We start from the raw sequence: 26,279 nt of genomic DNA on the forward strand, positions 1-26,279 counted from the left end.
TTTGCACGGACAACTGGACAGCAGTTAAGTGTGAACTGCCTATTGACGCACATTTTGCACTGAAAAACCAAAGGCTGCAAAACATAGAGATGAATACTATTTCTAGTGTTTTAATACCTGAGTTTTAGTGCTGGCAGCAAAACTTCATCTGATAGATAAGGGTGTCCTTTTCATTCAACAAAAGAAAACAAATTCCCGAAATGCAAAAAGCTGCCAAACCAAAGGCAATGCACAAATCTTAAGTAAGTAAAATGTGGACTAAAATTGGCAAAATTATTATTCTAACTGTCTGATTAGAAATATGGAAGAACATGAGGAGGCAATTCAGTTTCCAGTCATTTATATTAGTCTCAGCCATGGACACATTTTGTTTGGTATGTAAATATATTATCATGTTTAACACACAGAACAAGTCAAACATTTCATCACGATCTAATCAATCATGTGGCTACATTTTGGCCATTTTCACTCCATGTCTGACAGTCACTCGTTTAATGCTGACAGGAGATCTCCCCACACACTCAGACCTCTGACATCAAAGTCTCCATCAGAAATCTTCAAAGCATTTAGTTCTTTTTCTGTATTCACCCTCAGAGAAGGACAGGCTTCGAACAAGGCCATAAAGTGCGCAGTCAGTTTCTGGAAGGACACTGTGGGGATTGTGCTGGTTTGAACCCATTCACCCTCACTTATGCTGTACTCCATGTCTGAGGCCCACTTTTTCAGTACGTCACAGTAAGCATCTCTGAATTTGTTATGTTCTTTTGCCAGGTCTATAAGAAGTGTGGCTGGCAGAGCAGAACACAAGCCCTGCAGCACACTGTGTTTATTCTGCAGCCAGTCCAAAAGGAATTCCTGTGGAGCAGTTTGTGCAGCTGAGTTTTTTGTTGTCAGCAGAGCTGCGGCGATGACTAGACAGAAATGTTGTCCTGCTCCTTCACATCCCTGGAGGACACAGCCTAAAAAGTGCTCTGCTGGGCGGGTGTCGCTGCCTTGGCTCAGCAGAGCACCCAGCCTCTCCACCAGCATCGCCCCCTGCACCTCAGCACCAGCAGCTGACAGGTCTGTCACAGGACTCAGGACCTTGCAAGCCGATTTGCATTGAATAATGTGGCTGCAGAGGCCGGTGACATCCTGATACTGGCCCTGCGTGTTATCCACAGGATTCCTTGTGCCAAAGAGCATCTTCATGATGGAGATGGGCAGTTCAGGATTGTTCAACAGTCCGAGGAGCAACAGGTGCTGGAGCCGGGGAAGATCCGGGAAGCAGACTTTACTGTACCCAGGGATGACATCTTGTAAACTTTGATTTGTGAGCTGCAGCTGCTGCTCCATGACCCTCCTTATGGCGGAGTTGCTGTGGAACCTGGAGAAGACGTGCTCGCAGTATCGGGCCCAGCCAAAGGCCCTGGACACGGTGTGTCTGTCCCACTGCTTCACCGCAGAGCTGTGCGCCGCCACGGCCAGCAGCTCCACCGTGCTCGACAGGTTTTTCAGCACCGCCTCCATGTGGCGCTCTCCGCTTTCACAGTTTAGTTATGGACACCCACTGAGGAGAAAACACACAACCTAAACATTCACACAAACTGTCCCCTGATACTGAAACACCGCCGAGTCGGTGTGTTAGCAGCATGTTAGCAGCATGTTAGCCGGAACCGGAGTCACGTCAACAACCTCTCCTCGTAAACAGAACTTTCCAAACCTTCTTTAAACAGCTGGGTTGTCAACACAAACACTGAATATGAGACATTTCCGTGAGATAACTGTGTGTCGTTAAGTAAACTCACTTGTCTTTGCTGTTTTCTGTCGCACGGTTACAGTTTCATTTGTTTCACAGACCGTATGTGCCGCTTTCGACGCTGCGCATGCGCCTTTGACTGCAGGGGCTCTGCCAACTTCTCTTCATTCAAAATAAAAGCCGTCGAGTAAATAAAATAAATCAGTCCACACATTCTAATTTTGTATTTATCATTTTATTTATGCTTTTTGGCTTGCATTAATTATTTAAAATCTATCTACAAACTTGCTGTCAATGTCATTCAAATGTAGCAGACTAGTCACAGTAAATATATGTATCTGATATGATATCCTTAGGGTCCCATCAGTTGAATCAGATTAGAACTTGGGAAACAACAACAACAACAAAAAAAAAATCCATCACACCAAAATTTCGAAGGACATAATATGTCTGGCTGAAAAAAGTTTTGACTGTTTTTGTTAGTTTTTTTTTTTTTAAGACAAGCCATACTGAAAACTTATTTTCCTTCAAAATAAAAGCCACCGAGCTACACTAAAACAGGACATATTTGGATTTTAATCATTATTTTTTTGCTTACACGCATTTTACGTCATATATTCAATGTATAAGCAACGCTGTCGTTTTTAAGGTCCATGCAACTTGCAAAATTAATTTTCATAAAAGAAAAATCTATTCGTGCATTTCTGAAAAGTTTTTCATAGTTTGCGTGTGTCAGTGAATAATTGTTTTCCTTTCATTTCCAAACACTGCATCAGTATCATTCACTTTCTGTAGGCTAGTCGCGGTAAATAAAATGCACCAAATATGGATCAGATGGCACACTGAAAAAAATAAAAACTCCATTACACCAAAATGTATCGGTGGATATAATATCTGCATAATCCAGTCCAGAAATGTCATAGTGAGGCAACACAAAGAGGAGAAGAGGAGGGAGGCACTGCCAACAGGATCAAACTTCCCTCCCATCATCATCATCATCAGCCGCAGCAGCAGCAGCAGTGTGCTGTGAGTATATCTCTGTATGTGTGTATATGTGCGCAGTCAGATCTTTGTGCAAATGTGCAGCGAGACAGACCTCCTCGGTCCACACTGGTTCAGTGTTTTTGGAGCCTAACCTGTGGGTCGGTGCACCGCTGAGAGAAGCATGAAAACTGGGATCCAGCAGCTCTCAGGACGAGTGAGAAGAAGGTGCGCACAACCGAGCTGAAGCCTCAGGGTGAGCTCAGCTTTTCTGGACTCATTCAGGACATTTTCGCTGCTTTATTGTTGCCATATGAATGTCATACTGTTTACGGTTGGTATGCAGATTCTGTTTTAGGTTTGGATTGTGTCTAGTAACTTTATAGTTAGTGCTTTTCATAGCTCTTCTCAGCAGAAGGTCTGTGCTTTGCAGAATAATGTCATCCTCTGCAGCTCATTGCAAACTTAGTTGACTCTTACTTATTGACAGTTAACTAGTGATGGAAGACTATTTCTTTTGCTTGCTTTTTATTTCTCTCACAAGAAGGCTACTGTGAGGCATTTTTTGATCTCTGAATATTAGGCATTTACTTCAGTAGCAGCTCTCAGTCAGTCCATTGGGTTTTAATTAGTGGGTGCTCTGCTGGATTTCAGTCATAACTCATCAGGCGTTCTCCCTTGATCCTATTTTCCAGAGTGGTAAACTGTCTGCTGTGGCTGTTTTTATTTTGCAACAGTTGTAAAGAAAGAGACAAATTAAAAAAATGTTACTGCAGTTGTAAAGGAAATGTGGAGCCAAGTGTTTTAAAAGGCCAGCACAACACAACACCAACCAAAACAGAGTCCTTGCACTGTTTGTAGAATGTGTGTGTCAGCTTCCTTGACATGTCGTCTGCTTGACATGCTGTTGGTTGGGGTGCAAGGCATTGTAATTGAATGTCTGAGGAAGTCTGTTAGATTACAGAATGATTTGATCTGTAATAAATCTGTGCAGACTCACATCTGGTGTCCTACTAACAACAGGAGCGCTTGTGTTGGAATGTGTCATTTGATATTGTGAATATGTAAACAAACCGTTTGCTGTTGTGGGTTTTCCGTCTCTTCGTGTTAGATCATACGGAAGAATATTCTCTTGTGTTAATATTTACTGCTGGAGGCTTTGTCCTTTACTGACCGCAGCAGCTGATACAGTCTGATACCTGAATGCAATACGAACACACAGTATTTGTCTGCAGCAGAAACATGCTGAGTTCCCTCGTTTAAATGGACAAATCAGCCACCAGATCAGTTTGCTGTTGGAGAGGAGAAAGGCATGAAGGGAAGTGAGGGTGAGGAGGACAGAGACACTCTTGTAAGTTCTAATTGATGTGATTCAGCAGTCGAAATTCCCATCCATATGTCTTTCCTGGAGCGATCTTCAGCCAACCATGGCATGTTACGATAGCTCCACTGAAGTCATGAGGCTCTCAGAGTGAGGAAATCTATATTTATATCCCTGTATGTTTGAATATTCCCCCCCCACCCCCAGCTAAGGGAGCTTATTTCTTCCTGATTCCAGAAAGTGCAGCATCAGTTTCTGAACCTGTTTATGAAAATAACCCACAAGTTCAGCAGACGGTGCATACAGGCTGGCAGAGCGGTGTTGGCTGGGGTTTGGGCCTACAGTTGAAGAGGTCAGGCTACAGTGTGGTGAGAGGAACCAGGTATGTTCGACAACAGCGGGTTGTTTGTTTTGGGCGCGTTTCTGGGGGAAAGTGGGGCAAATCCAGCCTGTCGAGAACAAGACAGCATTTGAACAAAATGTAGATCGATTGAGCAGAAAATAATCTGTATTGCATGTAACATATGTATTAAAACAGCTAATTAAAAACACTTTTGATGCGCTTTCTGCTAATCCAGTTTTGTATTAAAACATATCGGAATCCTGCAGTTCATCACGGTTCTCATTCTACAGTAATAATAAGTAAATATACAACATCTGAAACAAGGAGTAAAACTTCTGCTTCCCCTGACACGTGTCCAATCCTCATGTTTGTATTTACACATAGCAGCAGAGAATGAGCTTGTATTCAAGGGTCTCGCGCTGTGAGACACGGCACGTTGTCCCACTGCCCTTGTTCCGTCTGTTAGCCTTCACCTCAGTGGACGTGGGAATGTAGCGTCTGTGTGCGAGTGCTGAGCCTCAGAGTTTAGTGTGTGTACGCAGCAAGTAGCTGTTGTCTTCACAAAGATAAAATGACCTTGGTCCGACATCAAGGTCCTGATGTCCAGTTTTGCAGCACGGTGCGATTTGGTTACATCCAACTCCGGGGGGACCTTGAAATGTTACACAGCCTTAAAGGTCAGATTCCTCACATTGTGATACACTCCCTCGGTATTCAGAGGAAAATTTCAGCCAACTCACACTATGAACTAATTGTTCGCAGCAGCTATGCTTCCTTGTTTGAATAAGCTTCCCTTACAATTTGCATGAAAAGTCCTGTTGATATTTGCCTGCGTTGGGGAGCGTGAGATTTTCCTGCTTGTATCCACCCTGGAAGCAAAGCCTCTAAAATGGAACAACTAGATTACAGTGTGAGAGTGTGAACTGTTGCTGTAATTCAGCCTGAACAAAGACTTTACAAGAAGAAACAAGTAGAACAAAAGGTCATATCAGTTATATTACAAATGTATGTTGCTGGGTAATCCGTAACAATAGAAAAGTGAAGAACTCTCATTTAAGAAAGCTCATTGGCTGCCTATAATTTGCATTATAAACCTTTTTTTTTCTTTAACAAATTCTTACATTTGTGATTTTAATGATAAAAGCCCTTCTACTACAACAGCATTTGGAGCAAGCATTGAATTTAAAAAAAACAACCATTTATATCCTTGTGTTGCCTCCATCTCCGTCCTCTGAGGTCGTCTCCTATCTGTCTGCTTCACTTAGCTTTTCCCCGTCAGCGTGCTTTGCAGAGGTAATGGCAGCTCACACATTTACACAGTGAATATTAACTGCAGAGCTGTCGATGTGTGTTGTTACCCTGCTCAGGTCTTACATCTGGTGCCCAGTTGTTTTGTCAATTACTCACTCTCCTCTCCGGCAAATCCATTAATGGAGTGACACTGGACTGAAATCTGAAAGATTTTCACATTACAGCTCATACAGTGAACACTTGGCACGCCGCGGCACGGTATTGGAAAAGGTTGTGAGAAATGTCTCATTTAGTCAATGACTTCACTTTACAAGAAATAAGCAGCTGTTAAATATCGCTCTTAATATTGATGTCAAATGCAATCTATCCATCAGGCTGTAATGTAAGGCCTGCTGCAGCGCCGGCCGTATTGGATTGATATAGTCTGTAGGATAGACTGCGTTAGAGAGAGCAGAGTAATGTGAAGGAGCTCTTTGTTTGTGTCTGCTGTTTGTTGAATAAAAGTCTTACTGTATGAGTCTGGCTGGTATCAAAGTGTCTCTTGTCAAATGAAGAAGCAGACAGGACTGGTGCTGTCTAATTTCATCAGGTGGATTGTAATCCATACTCGGATTCAGCCAGGAGGACAAAGGTACTCAGATCCCTTTTGTCCTGTATGAGTCTGATCCCGTCCTACTTCTGTTGGGAATATGGCGCCTGAATCACAGCTGTGACTGAAGAATATCAACATGTAGATTAATGTAACTGCTGGGTTTAAGCTCATCAAATGAAAGGATCCATGGCTTTACTCTGTTTTACATCACTGTCATTTAGGTACAAGACCGCTGGTGAGTTAGGATACGATGTTGACAGACTGTATTGTGGACTCTGAGAAATAATAAAGTGAAATTCTACATTTTTTTCTGACATTTAAATGAATCTGTCAATAAAAAATGATCAGCAGAATCAGTAATGAGAAGTAGCTGCAGCTCTTATGTAGGCCAGGAAGTAATGTACACATATTACATTTATACAGTTAACCATATATCATGCAAAACATTACCCAAATACACCTCTAGCATACTCACAGTACTTCATATGCATATACATATACAGGGGAGAACAGGATGTATTTAGATGCTTGAAATGTGGCTACAAGATCTCACATGGAGCTGATTGAACATCTGGATAAGCTTCATGAATGATTTTTTTTTTGCAGATCTGTTGCATTTTATGACATTGCTGTTACTTATACATGCCCGTTCACCGACTTCCATCATTCCATATGACTACAGTTTCTCTGCCTGCATACAGACATGTATAAATTCTCCTGTCTTATATCTCCTTCCTCTTCTGTCTTCAGGCCGTCATTAGGGAACCATGTGCAGCTCCCTGAGCCCCAAGCAGCCCAGCGGCCCGGGCCTGACAGACATGCAGCAGTATCAGCAGTGGCTCTCCAGCAGACATGAAGCCAGCCTGCTGCCCATGAAGGAAGACCTGGCCCTGTGGCTCACTAATATGCTCGGTAAGCTGCACTTAAAAATCAATACACAAATGCATCTATACTGTTAAATCTCCCATCTGAATATTCTGACTTTGCAATACATATGAATTTTCAACCAATGAAAACTTGTGAGGGTTATGCCTCCATAAGGACAAATGTGTTGTAAATACAGCAAAATACAACTTGCTGCTGCTGATTCATTTAAAATACTGTCCTAGAAGTAACGTAGCTTTTTAAAATCCTGTACCTTTCCTATTCTTCTCTTTAACATTAATTGAACCGGTGTTGCTGATGTAAACACTTCTGCAGGGGACTGTAATCAATCTGAACCTCATTACGTTGTATTTTAAAGTCACCAGACTGTGTGAACCAGCTTTAGTGTCCCAATTCTCTCCCATAGATTTATCTTAAATGAATAATGGACATCATTAACCTTGCTTAAATAACGCACAGCCAGTGGTGGAGAATAAGCAGCGAGGGGAGCGTCAGCATCGTACAAGGACGCTGTTGCATAAAAATCTTGCTGTGCTGTGTGGTTCTTCAGCAGTGCAGCCACAAAACAAATGCATGTGATTTGAATTTAGCAAGATACAGCAATTTAGGAGAATGGTTTATTTGTTGGTTTGATGTTTTTTAACAACCACATGGCAAGTAGGTGTACACTAAAACATTAAATATGGCTATCATGAATGAAAACACCAAGTTGAGTTCATGTTTCCGCATCATTCTTTGTCTAATTTGTTATATTCCAATTGGTTTAACTGTGGCACCAACGACTGACTGGAGTCAACACAAAAATGTACTTGTTAGCAAAATGCAAATTCTTAGAATTTCTCCACCAGTTTAAGAATTAGGCAGTTGTTTGTTGAATTTCTGAGGCAAACTGTCTGTTAATAAATACTTTATCAGCATGTCAAGTTTTTTTCAAAACTATAGATTTTAGGAAGAGAAGCAGTCTACAGATACACAACAATAGCAGTATTATTTCTTCAGAATTTGCTTTGGAACTGTGTGCATTTAGTTAATGACTGGGAGTTACTCCAGGGGACATCCTGCTGAGTATACGCAGTCCAACACACCAACTGGAAGCCAGTCCGGTTCCTGAAACTGATGCCTGCTTGTGTGTGAACAAGTTAAAACAACGTAACTATCCTCGCTGTTATCTCTGGCGGTCTGTGGTGTTTGCACTGGAACCAGTTGAGCCAGAAACCTCTGGTGTGGTGCGCTGACGGATCAAGGACCTACAGACTTGAGAAGCAGAAACGTCCGTGTGTTTCCTGCAAAGACACAGCAGTTTGTTGGTTTAAGCCAAGTTCTGTATGCTTGGTTCATTTAAATTCTAAGAGAGAGGGCGATGATATTCTTAATTACAGTTTCGGGTGGGAGGAGCAGTGCGGTTGGCTGATTGAGTGGGAGGTGAAAGCCTGGTTCTGCTGATGACTCATATTGTTGTGGAGACATTAGGTTGAGGCAGCTTATGTGACTGAATATTCGAGTTTACATATTTCTATTAGACCCCTCGCTAATATATTTCCTCACACAGCGAGGGTTGTGTAGGATAGAGTATGAGCATAAGACTGGAACTCACTGAGTATTTCTCAAGATTTCAATCTCTCTTTTCTGGGCTCAATTGCAACATTTGGAACTCATTAAACATCGAACCCCCAAACCCCTCCTCCTATAAGAAACAGAAAGGGGATAAAAAAAAAAAAAAATGTCTCCAGTTTCTTTCCACAGACACCCCCCTGCCACCACCTCCTATTTCACAGTGATCTAACTATGAAAGAATGGTCCTCTGGAAGTCAGTCAACTGGACACCACATGTTGATCACCAATGTATCTCTGCAACTGTGCAGGATAATGAGGCCTTACCGTGCACACACACACAGATGCCCCCTTTTCTTGTGTCCTCGTCTTAGCTGTGCTGTGATGTACTACCAGGAAATCCCCTCACATTCTCCCAAATCATGTTGTAATATTTCAAAAATTGGCTTCCACAGAGCTGCCACAGACCTGGCAGTAAAAGTGAGGCTCGATCATTAAAGCCCTTTCTGAGAGTCAACAACATTGCATTGGGTTCAGTTTCAACTATCAAGAGACTGAAGGATAAACTTTCTGCCCTTACACAGTATATATATATAACTTAAATGAGCATTTTATAATGGATTTAGGGTGTTGGACTGTCTGCTGTCTTTATGTGTCCCCTGCTCAGGTCTGGAAATCACTGCTGAGACCTTCATGGATCGCTTAGACAATGGCTCCCTGTTGTGCCAGCTGGCTGAGACACTACAGGAGAAGTTCAGGCAAAGTAATGGATACCTGCCTGCCCTTGGCAACAGCAAGGTACAGGATTGCAATGGTCTAGTGTGATACGGGTTACAGTGAAAACACTAATCTGGAAGCTAAATCTTGACTGAGAGTGTTCCCAGACTAACTTTCAGCTTGAATGATTTCACAGAGGATCATTACTGAGCAGGGAAACATCACTCAAGCAGCGACTTATTAGATCAGATTGACTGACAAACACTTTGGTCTCAGCTGTTTTAACAGCTCCCCTGCTCAAATACACGTGTTAATCATTTTTGTGCATTGCAATGTAAATTATTTCTCAAAATCACTATTTTTTTCTGTAATTTATTGAGACCAGACAGCTACAAGACAACACAATTAAACTTTGATCGACTCTCGCTGAGACAGGAAATAGCTGTGCCATGATCAGGTTTCCCTTTAGAGGATCAATAAAAGAAGATCAGCTCTGTTCCCACCCATCTCAAAGACATACTGATACCCTGACATCTGGAGAATAATAGACACAGAGAGACACTCTGAAATATAGTTTTTAAAAATGATAAAACACATTTATTTGGTTTCCACCTTCTCCATATGTCTGTTTTGAGAGATCAACAGCAGCCATGAATTCCTACTTTGCTAAGAGCTCCAAAAATTTCAGAACAAAGTGCACAAAGAGTGAGGTGGGGGGATGGGAGACTGCAGCCTCCAACAGGGCAGAAAGGGGGAAAAAAAATAAAGCTATAAGGACACATTATCTGACAAAGCCTCACAAACCCTGAGAGAATTAGGAAAAGTCAAGTTGACCTTATTTAAACAGCTCATTAAAAACAACAGAAGTTGACTCAAAGTGACTTTCAGTTTGGATGAACAAATATGCACGAGTACAAAGAAAAGAAGAAAGTAATAATAGTCGCCTCATGGCACCTAATATTCTATAAGCTTAGTTATGATTGCTGAGTACATTAACGTCAGCGTAAGTTTATTGTTTTCAGCACATTGCTGACGAATCAAAGGTCAAAATAAAAATGTTCATCTTCTATCTCTACTTTTGTCCAATCGATAGAAACCCCACAGGCATGTTCTCAACTCCAGGATTTCAAATATCAAAAGACATTTGTCTCAGTCTGCAGTGCTGAATCATTATCTTGCACACATGCTCCATTTTTTTCAACATCTACAGATATCTATGTCACTTTCACACTGATCTGACATCTGGTGGTGTTCAGTAGGATAATACGTTTCCAACAGAGGGAATCACTGATTAGCTCATGTGTCTGTTCAGAAGGAAAGAAGCTAAAGACTCTTTTGTTAGGTCGTCAGTGAAAGTTGTTGATGTTTGCACTGAGGCATTACTGTGCTGATGACGATGGGTCTCCTGATCTCAGTGTGAGTGCAGCTGCACAGATGTGAGGAAATACTTGAGGTCAATGACCGTGGGACGGCAGAGGAGCTACTGAAATAGAGGAGCCTATTGATTGCAATAGAGAGAGAGAGACAGAGAGAGAGAGCAGAGGAGTCTTGGGACAGATCGTCAACTCGGGCTTTAAAATCAAACAACGTTGCATTATGATTCTGTGCCGTGTGCTTGATTGATGGCTTCTTATACATCACATTAAGAGCTTTCAGCTTAATGATCTATGAGTGATGATTTATGTTTTCCATGTCTGATACACTGTGTCTCATCTTATGACATTTTAAGCTAATTGTGACACTTTACAAGCTGTAATTGTTTGCTGATACATTTTACCACTTCAAAGAAAACTTCCATCTGTGTTCAAGCCCTGTTTTAAGTTGATGTGGTGTTGGAGTGGGCCTACTGTGAGTGACTGCAGCAGAGAGCAACAATAAATCAACTTTTATAGACGCCGCCTCCTGCACATCTTCCCATGTGTTTACATCAGTCAGTATCAACTACAGATTAATGAAGATTATATGTCTTTCTAGTCCTAATCCTACCATGTGACAAATTCAACACAACCATCTCATTATCTGGTAAAATTTATAGTCAGACCACTAAAATTTAAAGCAAAGGTTTGATGTTGTAGGAAATACTCATATCTGGTTTCTGCCAGAGAGTTGAATGACAGAATCAGACATCCAAGAAAAATAACATTGACCGAAACACATATTTGAGTGTACGGGGACTACACTCAAAGCTGGTTAGGTTAGCAGAAAGAGCAGAAACAGAGGGGGGAAGTAGTCTAGCTCTATCTAAAGGCCAAAACATCTGCCACATAGAGATCCCTCCAGTGAAAATCAAGTTTTTTTTACCTTGTTAACATGTCTATATGGTGTTTTTTTTAATGCTGGAAGACACATCATGAGAGAAATAAGCAGTCAACATCATGGGTGAGTGTAGTGATGACAAACTCATTGATTCAGACTTACAGGGTTTCATATGTCACAAACCTGAGGAACCAATCATGTCAGCTGGCAGAGCTTTCCATATTCTTGTTCTTCTTTAAAAAAAAAAAAAAAAAAGGTTTCTGGTTCAAAAAATTTGCCATTGTGTGGCATAGAGTAGTTTTACAGTGTTTGAGCAGAGCTGTAGGTGAGCTGGTGTGCTTGAGCTGCAACATGTGATGGAGTGGGTAAATATAGAGGTTCGGGCTTCGTAGATCTGCACATTTCGGTGGAACTGTAACCACATCTAAACCATTTTAATGCATGAAGGGGTTGTTTTCATGAAATAAAAAAGTAAAAGTATGGGGTTTAATTAATCACCAGAAAGGGAGTTAAGGCTAACTACAGGTAGCTTTATGTCCAACAGAAAGATATGACAGTGGTAAAATATTCTTATCTAACTCTCAGCAAGAAAATCAATGTATTTCCCAAGTTGTTAAACTATTCCTTTGTGTGCGCATGCAGACAGTGGACGGTGTTTGTAGTGTTTCTGACTGAAGGAAAATGATGTGATTCTCACTGTCAATGCTCATTTCAAGCAAAGTAGTTCCTTTTCCCTATTTTTAGTCTCCATCTGTTTAAAGATAATGTTTTCCAGAAGTCCTGTACCTTCTGTGCAATCATTAGTCACACAAAGGTGCAGATAATTCAGCGAGCCACAGTAGGAATAATAACACGTCATTCTGATTGTTAGATCAGACAATGTAGCCAAAATAATTTCTCAAGGAATGCAAAGTAATTCAACAACACAAAAGATCCCTGAAAAAAAAAAGAAGTCAAAAGGAGAACCTGGAATGAAAAGAAAAATACCCACAAAAGCGTGCATATTTCCAGCATGAGCTCACTGCACCTTTCTCAAAGCACAGACACACATATCCTGTATAAAACCACAGCAAGGCACATAAATCTCCCTGAACAGACCGTGTGGGGGCTGAAACCCATAGGCAGGATATTTGATCCCAAATCATAGAAGGCCTGGTAAAGTAGCCCCAGTTTTCTTAGCCGTCATCTCCCATATTGATCTGTGTGGAAAAGGTCCTTGATCCTGCGTTGAAACCAGAGCCTCAGCAGATGGAGCAGACGTCGGCATAGATAAAGAGTGTGTGCCTCTGTGTTTTGATGGAAACTCTGGGGGGCTGGATTGAACAAGTCACTCTGATAGACGTCTGTTCTCTCATTGTCAAACACAAAGTGAGTCAAAAGTGCTATTTAAGTGAGAGTGAGGGGATGTTTTCCATCTCAGGTTTATACTAACTCGTCTTTGTCTGTAGCAGAGCGTTCCCTATCGGAGGATACCATGTCGCCGGAGCGCTCCATCTGGCTCTTTCTTTGCACGAGACAACACAGCCAACTTCCTGGCCTGGTGTCGTGAGGTTGGAGTTGGAGAAACATGTCTGTTTGAGTCAGAGGGTTTAGGTGAGTCTGTTGTTTCGCAGCCACAAACACCAGAATGTGAAAAAAATAAATCAGAATGTAGGACAAACCGGGTCAACAAACAGGCATCAGTTTACTTCACAGAGATGTAACACTGTTGGGCCTTTGGCTGTCCCTGGCACTGCCAGGGCAACGGGCTCAGATTTCTATCATCCTGTGAATGGCTTGATTGTGCAGGTACAATATCACGCAGGCTGGACTGCTTCCCTCTTCCTCCCCTCTGAGGCTCACACACCTCACATCTCCAGGCTCTGCTGCACCTCCTCTGACATCCACACAAAGCTCTCAAGGGCAGCAGTCTGCAGGGAGCACAGGGAAGGGAGCAGCTCCACCTCACAATAAGGACATCTCAGATACATGCAAAAAAAAAATGTCTAGAATAAAAACAAAGGGAGCACAGACAGAAGGGTGTGAGTTAGTGAAAAAGTAGGCCAACATTATGCAAATGGTTTCCTCAGCTCAGAGCAGGGATATTTTTCTCTTCCTCATTCAGACAATGTTTTATCTACGTCTCTCTAATCAATGGCAAAGATTCCGTGCGTGCTATTTCAATGAAATATGCTGGCAGCTAAGATATGCCTGGGCTGGAATATTGTCCTTACAATTAGATGTACAGTGTGTGACCGAGCCAGTCATAGAAATACTGAGAATATCCAGCACATTCTTGTCATTTCTGACTAAAGGTTGGTCAGCCATCGCTAAATAATTTAAAGTGTGCAAATATTTCTGGTTGCCAAGTCACACACTGATATCCACGCTGAGCTATAAACACCTACACATGCAGTAGACATGTAATTGTGATGAAATGCTGTGAAAATACTTCAGCAAACAAAAACAGCTGACAAATGTCTCTTTTCTGTATTTATCTCTCTCTCCATCTTTCCACCTTCCTTCCTTTCACTGGGCGGATTTATCAGTTCAGCAGTAGATGTAACAACACCAGGTTTGCTATCATGTAGTGGATATTCTGTCTGTAACGCATGGTGTGCTGTGTCCCACGTATCATACTTCTTATGTCCACTCTTGCTGTCTGATCTGATATTTGGTGAGGGTAAAATAACATGTCAAGTCTACAGGAACACCCAAAGTCTGAACAGAACTCACATCCATTTGATGTAACACGATTGCAAAGGAGAGCACCATTTGAATGCATGAAGTTCATGAGCTTGTTTTTATCACCATCACACAGCCACTCATCATCACTCATCGCCTTTTTCCGGCACAACGTCTTGCTGTAATTACTCAAAGCTAAATCTCCTCTGATCTCTTTCTCTAGTTCTTCATAAGCAGCCACGGGAAGTGTGCCTCTGTCTGCTAGAGCTGGGCCGGATAGCATCACGGTATCTTCTTGCTTTTTATATTTTCTCTCTATTTCACTTCATCCATTTCCCAATCTTTGAATATGTTTTGTAAATCTGTTCAGAATTTTACACTTGTTTCCTTGTGTAGGTACAATGTGGAGCCTCCGGGCCTCATAAAACTGGAGAAAGAGATTGAACAAGAAGAGACGGCACCTCTACCTCCTCCATCACCTGTCTCCCCAGCTCAGCCCCTCCCCGTTTCTCCCTCCTCGTCGCCTTCCCCGTCTCCTTCCCCGTCGTCTCCTTCCCAATCCCCGACTCCTACCAAAGTGACTTCCAGCAAAAAAAGTACAGGGAAGCAGTTGGATGATGCTGTAAGTCACTTGCGATGCACTGCTTGTTTGGTTTAGACATACAAAGAGGAAACAAATGTGAAATGTATTTTTATATGTGTTACAGGTGAGACATATCGCTGATGATCCACCCTGCAGGTGTGTGAATAAATTCTGCGTGGAGAGACAGTCGCAGGGTCGATACCGTGTTGGGGAGAAGATGCTCTTTATACGGGTGAGTGTAGGGGTGTCACTGAATAATATGATGTGAGGGTTAGACGGATTCAGCATCAGGTGTTGGCAGATCATTTGGTTTTGCGTAGTGAGAGTGTTTAGTCTTAATTTAGGATTGTTAGCAGCAACAGCAACGGTGCTTTAGTGTTATTTTATTGATTAGCACTAAAACTGTTGAGGAAGGGCCAGGTGGCGCTCAGTCAAAGTACTTCATCAGTGGTACTCGAGCTCGATATTGAGATAGCGCCTCTATTTTATGGCATTATGCTACAGCTTAGAGGTAAATATTGTATTTTTTTTACTCCACTACATTATGTAATATTATGTATCATGGTCCAATGAAATGTGGTGAAGCAAGCTGTACATAATAATACTTGTATTAAAAATCTCAAACAAACATATGACGGCTTGATATGAAAATATATCTATGTAACTTTGGAGAATTAGTCTAAATGTTTAATGAGAATTTCAGATTTTAGAGCATAGCAAAAGTACATAGAATTTTTTAAAGGTTTTTTTTTAAATTTTGATTCTGAATTCATCCATTTTATTCAATCCATTTTATTGAATATCCAATTTTATTTGCCAGGTTAACAACAATAATGTCTCACACTGCAAAGCAAACCCTTTCCACACATGCAGCATATGGTAGTATGGTGATGCTTGGGGTTGGCTTAGGGATGAAAGTCACCCATTCTGTCTGGAGAGCCAAGTTTTTTGTATTCAGGTCTCATTTATGGCTAATGGTGTTCTGACAATGTCCATTTTCAGCCAAACGTAATGTGGTTTACTAGCTGTAAAGACGAAGCAACATCTACAGATTCCTTCAAAAATGTATTTGCTGTCAAACAAAACCTGCCGTTCAGTTATTTACATCTTATAATCACAATGAATTAATTAGGCCAGGAAATGTTGCTCTACTTTCTCTGAGTGGAGGGATATTTGAGGAAAACAAATAGAGGCTAACAGATTTGAGAAGTAGCATCGGTCCCCTTGGGATCCCGGTTACTTGGCAACCCACAACCAGGATTCACACCTCCAAGAATGTGATTCATGCTGTCGGTATGTTTAGGATGTGCAGACGTGCAAAAGAGACTTTACTCTTGGATGTCCTCTGCTGTCAGCCCACTATATTGCAACTACTAATGTCAAACTCAAACCAAATCGAATCTCAATCACTGTGAGGTTTGGATGAACAAAGCTGTTTTGTGATATTTTTGAGAACAATATTAGGACAATTCTTGTTTTGTAATATAAAAGTATTTCCAGGTAGAACAACACGAGATGTGATGTAAATCTGAATATTTACCATCATTTGATGCTTTTTTGATGACTGAATGCTTCAGTCTTCATGGTGTTGCTGAGCAACCAAGGACAAATGGTGAGAAGCTCATGTGTTGGTTGAGTGCAGTCTGTTGTGCAGCAATCACTGCCGAGCCACAACATTAAAACCACATGCCCAACGTGTAAGTCCAGCTTGTGCTGGCAAAATAGCTCTGAGCCATTTGGGTATGGACCTCTGGGGTCTCCTGTAGTCTCTGGCACCATAACATTGGCAGCAGTTCCTTTAGGTCCTGTGGGTTGCAGCCTTTGTAGATCGAGCTTGTTCCAATGCATCCTGTGGATGATCGATTGGGATCTGGGGAGTTTGGAGGCCTTGGGCTCTTCGTTATGTTCCTAAGCAGGTTTTGCAGCTGTCAGTTAGTGCTGTTGCCATGGTGGTGTGTGCTTGAACTGCTGCAATGTTTAGGTGGGTGGTACAAGTCAGTAACATCTACATGAATGCAGGACCCAAGGTTCCCTGCAGAACACTGCATTGTAATCAGATGATCAATGTTATACTCTTCACCTGTCCCTATTTTTAATATTGCGGTTGATCAGTGTATTTTCTACTTGCATACTAGGTAAGTAAAGTATAGTTTTATTTTTATGACCAACATGACAGTTAAATTTCAGAGGGCTTGAGATTCTGTTCAAACAAGAAAAACATTTAAACATCAAGGTGAGCAACAGAGGCGGTATTCCTCTTCCAGAGCTGACAGTCACACAATATACATCATGTAAAGAGAGTAAACAGAATTAAACACTAGTAAAATTATGTTTTATCATATGTGAGTTACAGCTTTTTGATTAGGCCAAGCAAAGCAAGTGTTAAGCCTCCATTCCTCTGTCCGTCAGCCAGCGCTTTTCACAGTGAAGATGCTTTAATTAAAATTCCTCGCGTGTTTTTTTTTTTCCCCCCAGCAGCTGCTCGCACTGAAAAGACATGACTACAGCAAAGCCGCTCACAGTCTGTAGGCAGCTAGGACCGAGGACAGCAGTGACGTCTGGCAGATATAAGAGCCTCACTTCACAATAATCTGTGCAGCCTGAGAGACTGACCTTCTCCGCTCTTGAAATAAACAAGCTGGTTGTACCTCTACCAAGAGGGCAGAAAAATATCAGGCTGTTTGTGAGAAGTGTTGTCTCAGCTCAGCCCCAGGCCCCTGCCCTTCTCCGGGCCGCTGAGGAGGGACTCGGCTCCGGCAAGGGTCTCGTCCCAAAACAGCATGATTGAAACCCCTCTGCATCGCACAGCTCCATTAAATCCACAGTCACAACGCCTGAGGCCTGGCGCTGGTGATTGGAGGCACTGCCCCAACGCTGCCCCCTAGATTGATTCCTTTAAGAGGCTTATAAATGTTGTATGTTACGCTGCTAGGGGGCAGGAGGTCTCATATCGGCCAAACGAAGGTGACAGTCTCATTAGATAGTTTACCCTTTTTATCAAACTATTTGGTTTGGTACCTAAATCATTCTACTACTGATTGTGTTTTTAAAGACAAACACAGCATCCTAATAATCTGTTTAGTTAGTCGTCTTCGGAAAGGGGCATTCAGTAAACAAGCTTGTTGGTGTAATGGTGTGTTAATGAGGGAGAGGGGCCATAAGCCTCCACAGTGAGGCGCACATGTTTTATGCCTCAGCCTCTGGGGAATGCAAGTGTCTGATCATCCAATATACCGGAGCCTTTTATTCCTTCTCTTTATTATAATGGCTGATGTTGCCATGGCAGCCAACCTTGAGAATGTGCCCTGATGTGGCAGGTGGCATCATTTTGAATCAGGAAAAAAAAAACAAAAAAAAACACCGCATATAATTCCTTGGCTAATCAGAGCACATCATTTTAAGGTTTTGAGCTTCTTAGTGATGAATAGCCTGATTATTTTTAAGCCTGGCTGCAGGGATGAGGAAGGTGGTCTGTCTGTTGGTCCGTCCAATACTTTGTAGTAACACAAACTTCTGGGCAGGCTGCCATAAAATTGAAGAATGAATCCCAGTGACAGTGGTGTTCCCCTGACTTGCTCTCTATTGCTACCAATAGGCTGACTTTTTTAAGCTTTTGGTGAAAAATCATCAGAAAGGATTGCAATTATATTTGGAACAGACAGGATGGATTCTAATGACTTGTGATCCCCTCAACATATTTTTGGACTTTGTGGGAGGAAGCCAGAGAACCCAGAGAGAACCCACACTGCACGGGGAGAACATGCAAACTCCACGCAGAAAGATCCCAGGCGTCCTCACCAGGATGTGAACCGGCAACCTTCTTGCTGCAAGGCAATGATGCTAACCACTGCGCCACCTTGCAGCCTTCTACCTGCATTCAGTCGATTATTTGTGTGTATCGAAGTTACATATTTATATTTTTTTCCTTGAAAACAATCTCTTCCTCTCTTAAAACGACTTAGAGGAAACTCTACAGTGTCGCTTGCTTTAAAATGTGCAAATCCATGAAGGCTTTGACTGCTTTTGTTTGGTAATGACAAGTTTTCTAGCATATAAACAAACACCATATGGACATGTTAACAAGGCAAAAGCCTTAAATTCACCGGTGGGTAACATAACAATCAAAGTTAAAGTTTGTTCAGGTGTTATACAGTGAAAATTGCTTCTCAAGAAGAATAACCACATCAGTTTATTCATGAATTATCAGAAAAAGATAGAGGTTTAAGTTGAAGTGGTGAAACAATCTGTTGGCTGCAGAATGAGGGTGGCAGCAATGTCCATATAGGGAGGAGGTTGGGGTGGATGAATGGGTCTTTAACACCTACGGGAGACTGCAGTTTGTTTTACTGGTTCCATTTATGACCACAGTCGTTAACAGCACATTTATTATGGTAAAACATAATATACAGCAAAGGTGCTGCAACATAAATAAAGTAGGCATTTCAACCCAAATCAGTAGCTAAGTAGTTACTAAGTAGCAGCAGCATCATCAAATTAAAACTTTTAAGATTGTCCAATATTTTGGCTTATGACTAAATACCTGCTCATGGCATTCTAGCCTCAGTAATTGTGTTTAGCTGTAATGAGGAATTATTTCATTTTATATTCATATTACCATTGTTTACATTGTGTCTCTTAAACGTTAGCATGGCTGTCAAACAATGAGATAGCTCTATCAGCTTTGTGACTGTCAGCAGCAGGTCAATACAGCATTGGAGCATTGGGGTGGTAGTGTAAAGAAAGCTTCCCTCCAGGGAAACCATCCACTGCAGGGCCGCCCCACATCAATCAAAAGGCTTTGACATCAAAGCCATGCTTAAATGTTCATTCAACTTCAACCCAAAGCCTCAATCATGGAAATTACATTAGTTCTATAGAGGGCCTCAGCAGCAACCATTAAAGCTCCCCTTTGACAAACCTACATCCCATCATAATCCTATTTCTTCTGCAGATGCTGCACAACAAGCATGTGATGGTGCGAGTCGGTGGAGGCTGGGAGACCTTTGAGAGCTACCTGCTGAAACACGACCCGTGCCGCATGCTCCAAATTTCCCGAGTGGAGGGCAAGACGTCCCCCGTCGGCAGCAAGTGCCCCAACATCAAGGACCTCACCCCGGACAGCTACCTGGTGGTGGCAGCCCACTACCGCAGCAAAAAATAAAGACTGGAAAGTGCCATTAATGAAAGGACACAGAGGATGACCTCGTGCTGAGCAACATATCCCATGTTCTTAGTAACATTAAAGCTATCGTGCAGCAGCATTCGTGGAGAGCACACTGTGTAAGAATGACAGTTTGGTTTTCTTGAATCCAGGTGTGTTTTTAATTAGATGAAGCTTAGAATTACACTCGTGGGCCCTTGATGTTGCTTTTTTTTTTTAGTTTTACAGAACTGCTTTGAAAAATGTGTTGATCTTTACATTGTAATGGTTTAACTTGGGACAGCAGAAGGTGTAGATTTTTTTTTTAGCTTTGTTTTTCAATCATGAAGCAATACATGACCTAGAGTAGGTATTATCAGTCTTTACCACACACCCCTGCTATAAGTAGTGTAACCGGCCTATGGCACATGACTGCATAAACACAACTTTAAAATAGAAAAAAGAAATTGAGCAAGTGGTGGAGATTTCAGCACCTTTGTGAAGCCAGTGCCTTTGTGTGTGTGCTCTACAAGAGAAGAAGTTTTTCTAAATCACTTACAGCACATTAGCTTTAGTGGGAAACGCCTCAAACTGAACTTTAACTGAAGTTGAAACCTTACTACCCAAAGAAAATGGCCAAAGTTTTACATGATTGTTTATATAGTATTCTTATAAAAACTGACATATCTCTCATAGATCATTCGTCATGAAATGTTGCAGCTTTTACTTCATGATGTATTTCTTAGTAGGCTCACAAAATGAAGAAATGCTTATATTTTTTACATCTTGAATAACTACTCTATGCAGTGCATTTTATACTATTAGCGTTTATTTGTATTATTCATTATTAGAATAGCTCCTATGTTATATAATTACTATACAGACAATCACATGTACAAATGAACCTGACTCAACTGCGTTTCTTCAGTTTGTTGTATGTTACTGACCTCTAGAGGCAGGGCAATCATTTAACCGCGATCCACTCAGTGCATTTATTTGTACAGCTTTATTCCTGAAAAATTAAAGTGTCAGTTTGATAGATCATTGGTTGTACACACAGTAAATAGACTCCCTTTTAAGTGGTTAAATTTCAATAAATTTTCAAAACTTCTAACTTCACACCTTAAAGATCAACTTTGTCTTGAAGTATTTTTTATGATCAAAAGCTGTAAGAAGAGCCTGCTTTTGAATGTGACTCATTTACATAAGATAGAAAAAGTATCCGCAAGGGTTCAGATCAACTGGAGGCTTTTCACAAGACCACTCAGTGACCCCTTGGGCTCTAAAAAGGGGGGGATGTCATCCTTGAAGAGATTTCTCACATCAGGATAGAGGTGATCACTCAGAATTACTTGATGTGCAGTAACCCTCTCCTCTAAGGAGACAGGTGGGGCTAAATCATGCCAGCGAATTGTCCCTGACAGCATAACAGAGCCACTGGATCCCCTCACCACAGAGGTCGAGGGTTCAATGTTTCACTTAGCCCACAAATTCAACACAGGTCATTTTATCCAACTCTAAATATCACCTGTACTGGATCACCCTTCCATAAAAACTGCAATTCTACACATGAAATCCACACAAGAGTAGCAGAAATGTGATTTATTGTAGCAAATAACATTGGCTAGATTTCCTGTTCTACAAAATGGCAAGGGCACCGGAAGCATTTAAGATTCAAGAAAAGGCTGTAAGAAATACACTCAATTAAGCTGATCAAAGTAAAAATTTCACAACCCGTGTGTCTCTCAATTCCTTCAGTCTCCTCCCGTTACCACTGCAGCTGTCGTGAATCTCCCAAGCGTATTTGCCGTTTACCGAATATTGACAGTCTGTGTGCAAATAGGTGTCAAACAAAAACTTCATATTGTATTGTGGCAATTCACAAACACATTTCATATCTCATTTATATTAAGCAGCCACCACATCAGTGTTTTGCATAAACTGCAATTCAATGTGCAAAGGAAAAAAAAAAAAAAAAACAAAAAGGGCTTGATGAAAGCAAGGCAAAGACTAGTGTAAAGTGCATTGGTCACATGCAGAAGAATAAGTTTGCATCCACTGCACCGCCTTCTCATTTTTACTGTTTGGAGAATATCTTAGTGTTAAGTTATTTACTGCCTTTTCAACCAAGTGTACAGTTTGTGCTTACTGATGCAATCCCCATATTAAGTGAGTGATGTTGTCATGTACAGACCAGGTTGTGAAACATAAACTAGTCTCACCACAAAATTTGAGATACAAAGAAAAAGTGCCTCCACCGTGACATGTGCTTTACTGGTCACTAACATACCTCAGTGACAAGCAAAGCACATTAGAAGTTTGGTAAAAGCCAACAAGTTTTTTTTGCACTAGTCTTTGTGCTGCCAAAAAACAGAGCCCTAAAAAAAGTGAATAAGTGTCAACACGGTGCTTGAATTTTTGGAGAAATCACACAAAAAAATATAATGCAGGTATTAACGGATATACAGTCAAAACTGATCCTCAACTATGAAAACCAAAAACGTTGAGGGCAGATCTGTCTTAATATACAACTGATCTTCATGGTCAGCGTTATCTAATGTAAGTCTCTGTGACATGTTTAATCAAATGTTAAATAAAACTAATAAAATAGGACATACAGTATGTTTGCTTGCAGATCACTGTGCCATCACTGACTTGTCCAAAGGTCAAAAGTGGCTTGTATAAACTTGGCAAGTACTTCTGTGTTCTGTTTGGGATAACTTCACATGGTTTTTGCATGATGTCTGACAACTGTAGCCGTCTCATAGGATCATAAAAACAGGCAAAGAAAAAGTAAAAATGGACAGCAGTTCCAACATCTTCAAGTCATTTTGCAGCAATACTTCATGTAGTTTTGGACATCAGAGTTCAGACTTCTACTGTCCAGGATTTTCAGCCCACCTGCCACTACAGGAAAAAAAAAAACAAAAACACAGATGATTACAACAATGTTCAGTGATCAAGAAATACAGCTTGTTGACATGGCACTAAAATAACTATCACCCTATGAAACCAATGTTTTCTGTCGGGTACATTATCTATCAAAACAGCAGTAATCATTGCCATTGTTTATATGAAAATACCCTCCAGGCATCAGTGCTAGTCACTGAAATGTCACATTTTTAATAAAAACTATTGTAAAATATTATTTGTAAATGTCACCCAGCTACACTGAGGTCAAATAAAAGAGAACTGGACTTGTCAGTAGTTTGTCAGTTGAAAAAAAGATTGTTTTCTTGTCTTGTGGTTCAGTATTTCTAAACTATCTGACAGACAACTGCATTAACAAAAATGAATTTGCACTTTTTTAAACAACTCTAAGTCACGAAAAAGCTAACACTGAAAAACGCAGCTGCCCAAGAAACATTTAAAAGCCAAATGTCCAATTATTTTTCATTCTTTGCAATTAGGTCGCTATTGGGTCGACGTTAATGGTACCCCACTCTTAGCAGGCACTTCATTCGAATCCATTATTTATCATAAATTAAATTGGCTGAAGCACAGAGCATGATTGACAAAAAAAAAATGCAACTACTTATTATCCCTGTTGTATCAATGTTCTGTTGTTTAAAAAAAAATAAAAATCACACAGCTTGAGGATAAACATAAAACTAACCTTCAATCCACCACCACCACCAGACACAGAGGTGGTCATCTCCTGTTTCTCAATTTCTTCCTGTTTTTTCCTTTTCCTCTCGACTGCTTCTGGATTTTTAACACCCCTGTATGCGGTCTGTAAAAATAGAACGGGATACGATCAAGCGTCAACAGTCAACGGCTTCTTTGGAAAATCTTACATTTTGTTTATGTGTTAAAATATCTTCAAGCAATCCTGAAAGCATGCATGTGTTTTTCAAGAGCATTTTTAGTTAGTTATTTTACCACAACCTTTTAGAAAACACAAGACAATCACAATAAGCAGGCGGGCATTCAACTGCCACATGAGGCAGTAAAGGAAAAGGATGGAGCGGCTACTTTCAATAGCGCTGTGCTGCTTACTGAGACATGACTGTGGGTTAAGGCTCGGTGCGTGTGAACTGTCAGGGTGTCAGGGGATTTAAAGATGGAAACAGTGACTTGGAGCGGAAAGTTGTGGTAGTTGAGGTATCAGCCAAGATTCACCTGGCCAAGAAGAGTTTTTCTTCTGGTCCATGTCTGCTTACCTTGACATAACTCTAGCATGCCTCTTACGGGTTTGCAAGTGGCTTTTCTGCACAATGAAAAATTACTCACCACAATGTAAAGTAGTTCTGCCTTAAACGGGGTGCATGTATTGAGTAAAAGGCTACAATGTTTGACTACGCTCAGTAACTAGTAAAGCTGCAATTAACATTCATTTTTCCCTGTCAATTAATCAGTTGATGTTTTCTCAATTATTCAATGAGTTATTTGGTATAAAATGTCACAATATGGTAAAATAATTATGACCTACGTTTTCCAAAGCCCAAGATGAAGTTATTAAATGTCTTGTTTTGTTCACAACCCCCCAAAATGTTGTTTATTTACACTGAGGAGTAAAGGAAGTAGAAAATATTCACATTTAAGATGCTGGAATCGGACAATTTTGACTTTTTTTTCCTTTCAAAAATGATCATCAAAATAGTTAATTCAATAGATGACAACTAATTGATTATGTCGATTAATCATTGCAAGTTACCACATTTCTGATTATTTCATTTTTTGGTGGAACTGCTTTATAGAGGTGTTGTGCTTATGTCTATCTGTGAGGATGTGCTGTGTTATGCTGGGAGGTATTTCTAATGAGGGCAGATGAAATATTAGAAGCACCTCTCAGCATACAACACTGTACAACACCAAAAATTAGTCAACAATACCCTCATGATGGTAGAACTGAGCGCAAGGCTGATGTATTATGATACATTAGTTGTAGCAAGATGTGTCTGATGATCTGGCAGGTATATCAGCACATAGGTTTATCAGTATTTTAGCACTTGACATGTGGACAATATAAGAAACCACTTCTAACTTACCTCTTTTTGTCTCTTCTCTGCGGCTTCGGCTAACTGTCGTCTCCTTGTCTCCTGTTAAACACACAGAAAACTTGTGAGCTAAAAGTGTAAACAGACTGTCTTCACCAAGTTAACCATGTTGGGCCTGGAGCATAGTCAACATGCCGCCGTGAACACAGTCAACGCCTCCTCCACACTACACGGTTAGGGCCTAATGGTGTCCTGCCCATGGTGAACCCATTTCACAGTTCATTTAAAGCAATTCTTCCTTTATTTTCAACACAAAAACGACACCCTGCCCTCTCCAGTGACACTGCTGCTAATAAAAGTTGTAGTAAATGAACTTACAGGATCTGGAGTGACAACAACGTCGTCCGCTGCTCCACCAAGGCACGGTAAGCACATCCCCATACTGGATTTATTATTCCAGGCAGTAAAAGGCAACGTAGAAAATTAGTTTTAATGGTCTCAGATACGCCTAACTAGCTGCCTAACTAGCTGGTAGGCCCGTCTCAAACTGATAGTTAAGGCAAAAGAAGCAGCAGCTTCTAGTTCCAGCGGCCGCTGCTGGATCATCTGGCATAACGCTCCCAGCTAGCTAACGGTCCCAGCGGATTCTGTTAGCAACATTAGCATTCTAGCTAAAGGCTAGCGCTACCACTACAAGCCAAGTTAGCTCTGCGAGCGGCTCAGCTATTTACTTGTCCTCACACCTCTTGTTTAATTGCCGCGGCATTTGGGAAATAGCTGCTTGGAAGTCAGACGACTAAGCCGAATATTTCTCCCTCTGAGTTTGTTTTGGTCCGAGTTCAGCTGGCTGACAAATCTGCTAAGGTACGTTCAATAACGTCAAGGTACGTTACTGCTACGTTTTTAGCTAACATGCTATAAACACAAGAAGAACCGAACTGTAATAGTGGCAATAAAAAGACCACACGATTACTACTGTTTTTCAAAGTTGGTGAAACTTAAATACTGTTGGTCCTATCTGTTTGTGTCCATTGTATAATAATGTGTGTAGGAGGACTTTGAACGTAACTAGCTGATGGTGGGGGGGATGCTTCAGTCGTCCTCTGATCCAACAGCACCACCTGCTGCTACAAGATGAGACTAGATAATAATCACCATGGTAACGACTGTATCCATCACCACTCTTACTACATTACTACTGATGGCTGGAATGAGCGTAATCATCCATGACTTGCACAGTAAATGTCCTGGATTCATTACCCTATTTTTAAAAAAACAACTACTGGACTATATGTGAGATAAATGTGATTTGTGGGA

The 26,279-nt window shown here is 41.1% G+C and overlaps 3 protein-coding genes across 7 annotated transcripts; 1 reads left to right on the forward strand and 2 right to left on the reverse strand.

Annotated features, from left to right (window-relative positions):
• Positions 1–323: 323 nt before the first annotated feature.
• On the reverse strand, positions 324–1,616 carry fancf (FA complementation group F). Its single transcript, XM_008289707.1, has one exon. The coding sequence runs from the start codon at positions 1,507–1,509 to the stop codon at positions 484–486; it is 1,026 nt and encodes a 341-aa protein (XP_008287929.1). The 5' UTR covers positions 1,510–1,616; the 3' UTR covers positions 324–483.
• Positions 1,617–2,726: 1,110 nt separating this feature from the next.
• gas2a (growth arrest-specific 2a) lies at positions 2,727–21,150 on the forward strand. Of its 5 annotated transcripts, none has more exons than XM_008289709.1 (8): positions 2,727–2,764; positions 6,977–7,138; positions 9,330–9,460; positions 13,084–13,228; positions 14,523–14,586; positions 14,696–14,921; positions 15,007–15,114; positions 19,834–21,150. In XM_008289709.1, exons 2-8 carry the CDS (start codon positions 6,994–6,996, stop codon positions 20,041–20,043), a joined length of 1,029 nt encoding a protein of 342 aa, XP_008287931.1. In that variant the 5' UTR covers positions 2,727–2,764; positions 6,977–6,993; the 3' UTR covers positions 20,044–21,150. The 5 variants fall into 5 exon arrangements, with proteins under 5 accessions (XP_008287931.1, XP_008287930.1, XP_008287936.1 ...); XM_008289708.1 differs by lacking the exon at positions 2,727–2,764 and adding an exon at positions 2,773–2,975; XM_008289714.1 differs by lacking the exon at positions 2,727–2,764 and adding an exon at positions 2,773–2,975 and having other exon boundaries at positions 13,087–13,228.
• Positions 21,151–21,609: 459 nt separating this feature from the next.
• On the reverse strand, positions 21,610–25,829 carry svip (small VCP interacting protein). Its single transcript, XM_008289715.1, has 4 exons — positions 25,341–25,829; positions 25,014–25,064; positions 23,639–23,755; positions 21,610–22,929 (listed from the first exon to the last, which is right to left on the reverse strand). The coding sequence occupies exons 1-4, from the start codon at positions 25,401–25,403 to the stop codon at positions 22,915–22,917; spliced, it is 246 nt and encodes an 81-aa protein (XP_008287937.1). The 5' UTR covers positions 25,404–25,829; the 3' UTR covers positions 21,610–22,914.
• Positions 25,830–26,279: the final 450 nt, after the last annotated feature.

This window comes from Stegastes partitus, unplaced genomic scaffold, assembly GCF_000690725.1.
Source record: "Stegastes partitus isolate 25-593 unplaced genomic scaffold, Stegastes_partitus-1.0.2 Scaffold633, whole genome shotgun sequence".
In the NCBI taxonomy this organism is placed as follows: Eukaryota; Metazoa; Chordata; class Actinopteri; family Pomacentridae; genus Stegastes; species Stegastes partitus.